We start from the raw sequence: 6,419 nt of genomic DNA on the forward strand, positions 1-6,419 counted from the left end.
GATTTCTCAAGAACAACTATTGTGAAAACCCTTTTGATTGGGATTGAAGGGTCAGCATTGCTAGTGAAGGGTGACCTAGAGATCCCAGTCATAATCAATATTTATCTTAATTTTTTTACTCTTTGACAAAACTTCATATTGATAGATATGAATCTGTCCTACAACGTTATAATATGAAAGCCTCTTTTGCACAAAATCAATGCAATCATTAGCATTTGATACTTGGTCTTAAAATTCCTACTTGAAGAGGGTGACTATTGTGATAGGAAATCAAGGGGTTTAGGCATTATGGCTCAACATGTTTGAAAGACAAGAAGTTTTTGGTTTTTAACCAACAAGGGTCTTTGAAGGAAACGTTAGAGATTATAACCAAGACCATATAGTAGTTAAGAGAAGTATGTACAGGGGAAGAGAAATGAGATGTCAATAAGATAAGATCCACATTAGAACAAAATCAATAGAAATTATTGACATATTTCCTCTTAACTTATAAGTCTTAATTTTCTTTTAGAACTTCAGATATGCCAGGGATCAGTCCAGAAAATAGTTGCTCATAGACTTCAAGTTAATATTAGAGCAAGATTAAAAAATTCAAACATAAAGATTTGATGTTGATAAAGTTAGAAGCTACAAGCAATAAATCGTGCAGGGGCAAGTTGGGCTCAAAATGGAATGGTCCATTCAAATTCATAAAAGTGGTAAATATGAACACTTATCATTTTCAAGATATGAAAGGAAAGAGTTTCTCTTATCTGACACTCTCACCATTTGAAAACAAACCATAGTTAATAAACATAAAAATGTAATTTCTTAATATATTTTTGACTAATTTTCTAATGTTAAACATATTTAAAAAAATATATTATTTTAATATATTTCTAAATAAAATACTTTAAAAAATCTAAACATTACCTAACAAATTGATTTTTTATATATTAAAATTATTTTTATATATTTATATTAAAAATAATTTTCTTTTAAATAATATTTTAAAAAATATAACGAACAGTATCTCACAGCACAACTGTACGCACAGCATTAATGAAAAGGAGGACCCGGAAGCCATGGAAGAAAGTAAAATACTCGTTGTTCCTTCCATTCAATTTCTTTGCGTGCAAAAATCGAACTAAACTTGTTCAAGCTATAGTCAACGGCCAGCCCACCACCACCGCCTAATTGATCCAAAATTAGAGATTTACCATTTCAATATCGACTACCTGCCAGGCACGAACTGGACCAACAACACTTTACCTCCTCCTTCTGATCCAATCCAAGGCCAAGGCTGCTGCGGCTCTAGTGGTGGTTGTATGGTCCATGTCTTGATGGGCCTTTTCTCCGATCTCTGCTCCTGCTTGCAGACTAAACTGAGAATTCGTAGACACAACGCTGCCGAAGGCGCCCCCGATGACGTTGTGGAGACGAATGACTTGTTCTTTGAGCTCCGTACTCTTGAATTAGCTACTAATTTCTTCTGCGAGTTGAATCAACTGGGTCATGGAGGATTCGGTCCCGTTTACAAGGTATGCCTCTTTTAAATTATCAAATTCCGTAGATGGGATTTCTTATTGGAACAAGACGTCACGTCTTAAAGAAATGTCCTTTCAAGCAGGTAAGGAGAATCTTTCTAGAGGTAAGGATAATGTGAGATGCTCATAGGATTGTTATATGTATTCTTCAGTATTGGCTTATTGTTAACTAACAGGGATTGATACCCAATGGGCAAGAAGTTGCAGTGAAGAAGCTTTCATTAAATTCGAGACAGGGAATCAAAGAATTTACTAATGAGGTGAAACTGCTACTAAAAATTCAGCACAAGAATTTGGTAAGTTTGTTGGGTTGTTGTGCTCAAGGACAAGAGAAGATGCTTGTTTACGAATATCTTCCAAATAGAAGTCTCGATTACTTTCTGTTTGGTAAAAGCTCCTTCTTGGAATTTTTGGTATTTTTATGCAAGGTCTTGTAAAAAATTACTGCTGATAGTTGAGGTGGTATGATTTTCAGACAAAGTGAAATCTACATGCCTGGATTGGACAACGCGGTTCCAAATAGTTACAGGTGTAGCAAGAGGTCTCCTCTACTTGCACGAAGAAGCCCCTGAAAGGATCATTCACAGAGACATCAAAGCCAGTAATATTTTGCTGGACGAAAATTTAAATCCGAAGATATCAGATTTTGGCTTGGCAAGGCTCTTTCCTGGGGATGACACCCATATGGATACATTTAGAATTTCTGGTACTTAGTGAGTAATTTCCTTGATGCTCCATTCTACTTTCATTATTATTTTCATATATATATATATATATATTTGTCACGAATAGTTTTTTCAATCAATGTTTTCTCGGAATTGGGAACAACAAAATCAAGTTAGTTTCTTTGTTTTTTTTTGGTTGCATGCAGTGGTTATATGGCTCCTGAATATGCAATGCATGGATATTTGTCTGTTAAGACAGATGTTTTTAGTTATGGAGTTCTGGTGCTCGAGATTGTAAGTGGGAGAAAGAATCATGATCGTCAACTTGGTGCAGAGAAGGCAGATCTCTTGAACTATGTAAGTATGGACTTTCGCATTAATGTACTATAATAGCCTGAACCCAATTATTGTGACTAACCTTAAATATTGAAACAAACAGGAGCTTGATTTCTAATTGAAAGGATGGTTCTTACAAATGTGAACTAAGCTGTCTGATTTAGGATTTGGTCAAATTGTAAGGCTTATATGTGGATAATTATGATTTAACAATACATGCACCTTGGCAAATAAACTGCTTTCCTGCCTACTGTTATTGTTCTTATATCTGTTTTCACAAAACTTTCTTGGAAACTGATGGTCCATCAAGGCACATTGTGGACACCTAGGAAGTTTGGACTCTTAGAAATACATTATTGCTGTCAACCTTTGCTCCAGCAGTGCAAACAACATCTATACAATTCCCAATTAGGAATGAACTGTAATACATGTAGCTCACATCTAATTTTTTTTGTTACGTCTTCTTGAATGTGAGCTTGTTCAGTTCATACTAGATTGACGGCCCGTGCTTCGCCGCGGGCCGGGTCAATTTCTTTGCAGCTTAAAAAAAAATGCCAAAGCGCTATCATTGCATTCTAAAGAGCGAAAAAAAATCAACGACTCCACATAATAGAAAGAGAACTAAAAAAAATAATGATTGTCAAACTCCAAGAATCAAATTGTACGATGATGAAATCATAAAAAATAATCCCATGTAAAAGACCCATATACCCCTAAAGCTAACATTGCCCCACCAAGGGCAAAATCAGCCTTTCACTGTGGATTCGCACGGTGAAAGGCTAATACCTTTTAGTTATAGTTAATTCTTTTTGGAATAAATGTTGTTAAGTGATTATACAATATACTAAAAGAGCTCAGTGTCCTTGTTACTATTTACCTAGACATAAAGCTCTGTGGATTGAAGCAGTGTAATGGTAGAGCTGCTCTTGCTACAGAGAATTGTAAAGACTGCAGGGGGGTGAGGTTGTCTTTTCATTGGGATACATTTGGCATTGAATGGATGGTTTGGGAGAAAACGGCTAGTGCAAATTTTGTGAGGGCATGGTGGGGTTGCAGACACCTAGCGCTGAGGCTGCCATGCCCTGGGCACTAGGGCCAGGTGCCTGCAGGTCAGCGCGCCTGGGTCTGCTGAACCGCGCATTGGATGCAGACCCACATGCCTGGGTCTCTTTTAACCTGCAACTGGGGTCTACAGATTAATTTGATTTGAAAGGTAAAATTAAGAATTATTATTATTATTACCATTACCATTATTGTTATTTTTATTATTATTATTAAATTTTTTTAAAAAGTTATTATTACCATCGAAGAAAAACCATAATTTTTTTTTAAAGATTAAAAAATATAACTTGGACAAACAAGTTAAAATCGAAAAAAATATAGATTTGATTTTAAGGGTAAAATCAATTATTATTATTATTATTATTATTATTAACTTGGGCCAGAAATCCTCTTCCGGACCTAAGAAAATTGGTGCTTGAAAAGGGTGCCTAACCCAAGTTGCTTAGGTTTGTTAGAGGTGCAGACCAAAATGACTTGGGCCTTACAGCCCCGCTTGACCCAATGATCTGGGGTACGACGTTCAGACTCAAGGTTGTTGGGTCCAGCGTCCAAACCCATAGGTAATTCATCCGTGTCCGGACCAAGGCTAATGGGTCCGGTTTCAGGACTCGATTCACTTGGGTCTGCGTCCTGACCCAAGGCTTATGAGTCCGGCATTTGATCCTAATTCTCTTGGGTCTCGTGTTAGAACCCAAGGGTAATGGGTCCTTTGTCAGGACCCAATTCTCTTGGGTCTGGTGTTAGGACCGAAGGCTAATGGGTCCGGCGTTCGGTCCCAATTCTTTTTGGTCCCGCGTCTGGACCCAAGGGTAATGGGTCCTGCATTATGACCCAATTCACTTAAGTCCTACCTCAGGACCCAAGGCTAATAAGAGGCTATTTGGCATTGAGGTTCAACTTGCTTTTTGAAAAATTTCAAACTTTTTTTTTTTTTGCTAAAATTGAGTGCGGTTTGTACTTTTTAGATCGTTTTGATGTGCTGATATCAAAAATGATTTTTAAAAAATAAAAAAACATTATTGGCATGCTTTTCGGCACGAAAAACTATTTGAAAAGCAACCGCTACCACACTCCCAAACACCCTCTAAGTCCTGCTTTAGGACCCAATTCTCTTCGGTTTCGCGTCAGGATCTAAGAGAATGGGTCTGTGTCTGGACACAATTCTCTTGGGTCCGGTGTCAGGACCCAAGGTTAATGGATCCGGGGTCAAGACCCAAGGTTAATGGGTTCGGCGTTACAGCTAGACACAACGCTCTTAGATCTTAGATTTTTTTGATATTTTTTATGATAAGAAAAGGTTAGCCTGCAACCTAACTAGTAAAATACTATAAATGAAGCCAATATTCAATATAAAGTTCAATGTGACTGCTAAGTTCTACAAAGCTGCAAAAAAAGAAAAAAATAACCAAGAAGAAGAAGAAGACGAAAAAAAAGGAAGATAATCTTATCAACTTTCTTGCACGTGCCTAGTATTTGACAATCTATATACATACATTGCCTACCAAGAGTGGCATGATCACTTCTTTCGCAGATAAATTCTAATACAAATAAGGTAAATCATCTGTTCATTTAACTAAAATCTAGACTTCTACAATAGATTGCCATAAAAACAGGCAACATTGTTTGACAACAGTGTTCAAATGGGTAACTTACATGTTTAAGCCACTGTCAGAGCAGTTTGGGAACTGTACAATGAAGTTTCAGGAGAAATGGAACGGGGGACTGCAGAGTGAGTGGAGATACCTGTATAGTTGCCAGACAAGATAGAGGGATTAGACATACCAAATTTAACACTTGATTCTGCTTTTTAATGTAGCAATAAGTTTCCAAATACGTTAATTATGGTATATAAATATCAAGATTGATTTTAAAGTATTTTGCGATCAGAGCACTGGTTTTCAGATAACTATTGCTTCCAGTTTTTTTCTTCATACTAGGAAACAATCAGTAATTTCGTCTTCTTGATTTTCTTCTGGCCCCACGCTCACTCACTTTTGCAGACGTGGATGCTTTTCCAAGGAGGCAAGACATTGGAGTTGGTTGATCCAAGCCTTGCCAGGTGCAATCGGGATGAGGCAGCCATGTGCATTCAACTGGGGTTGCTGTGCTGCCAACAGAGCATTGCAGATAGGCCTGACATGAACTCAGTTCATCTCATGCTTTCAAGTGACTCGTTTACTTTACCCAAACCTGGCAAACCTGGAATTCAAGGTCGTGGGGGTCGTTGGACAACTACCACTACTTCTGCTCTCACTAACAGTGCTACAGCTACTAATGCTAGTACTACAAACACTAGTGCTACCAGGGTTTCTGGAGGTAATAGTCTTATTGATGAGTATTCTAGAAATTCTATGTCTGTTTCTTCAATTGAAGAAGGTAGATAAACCACCATATATAATGTGAAGGCTAATTATCTTTTTAATCTCGTGTAAAGCATTGATTCTTTGTAGCATCTGTTCATGTAATGTATTTCATTAACAGCGACAATCTGGGTTTTAATCTTCATAGTTAATTGCTTGTTATGAACCATGATTCTACAGAGTGCTCCTTTTTCTTTTTCAATTCCCTATTGTCCTTAAAGAAAAGGGTAATATGAGATGTCCATCTCCATTGCATTGGCACCGCCTCCCTTTCCCTCCTCTAATCAGGAGGGGTTAAGGGTTATAGACGACAAATAATACGGTGAGCCTTTAGCAAGAGCTAAGAGGTATGCATGCATATAAATTTCCTTTTCCTTTTACTATGTTCTTTTCTTCTGAGCACATTTCCAGCTTTCCTGGGTTCATGTATCAAAATCTATTTCTAGACATTAAAAATACCCGATCAAGTA

General features: G+C 37.2%; 1 protein-coding gene across 1 annotated transcript; it reads left to right on the forward strand.

Moving 5' to 3' along the window:
• Window positions 1-1,027: 1,027 nt before the first annotated feature.
• On the forward strand, window positions 1,028-6,151 carry LOC118046318 (cysteine-rich receptor-like protein kinase 10). Its single transcript, XM_035055153.2, has 5 exons — window positions 1,028-1,520; window positions 1,703-1,913; window positions 2,002-2,239; window positions 2,398-2,548; window positions 5,590-6,151. Exons 1-5 carry the CDS (start codon window positions 1,308-1,310, stop codon window positions 5,971-5,973), a joined length of 1,197 nt encoding a protein of 398 aa, XP_034911044.1. The 5' UTR covers window positions 1,028-1,307; the 3' UTR covers window positions 5,974-6,151.
• The last annotated feature ends 268 nt before the right edge of the window (window positions 6,152-6,419 follow it).

Source organism: Populus alba, chromosome 12 (assembly GCF_005239225.2).
Source record: "Populus alba chromosome 12, ASM523922v2, whole genome shotgun sequence".
Lineage (NCBI taxonomy): Eukaryota > Viridiplantae > Streptophyta > Magnoliopsida > Malpighiales > Salicaceae > Populus > Populus alba.

Excerpts from the sequence above, each read along its gene's own strand:
- LOC118046318 (XM_035055153.2), top strand. The coding sequence starts at position 1,308 with ATGGTCCATGTCTTGATGGGCCTTTTCTCCGATCTCTGCTCCTGCTTG. Across the intron at positions 1,914-2,001 it reads TCTCGATTACTTTCTGTTTG|ACAAAGTGAAATCTACATGC; the intron begins GTAAAAGCTCCT and ends TATGATTTTCAG. Across the intron at positions 2,240-2,397 it reads TTTAGAATTTCTGGTACTTA|TGGTTATATGGCTCCTGAAT; the intron begins GTGAGTAATTTC and ends GGTTGCATGCAG.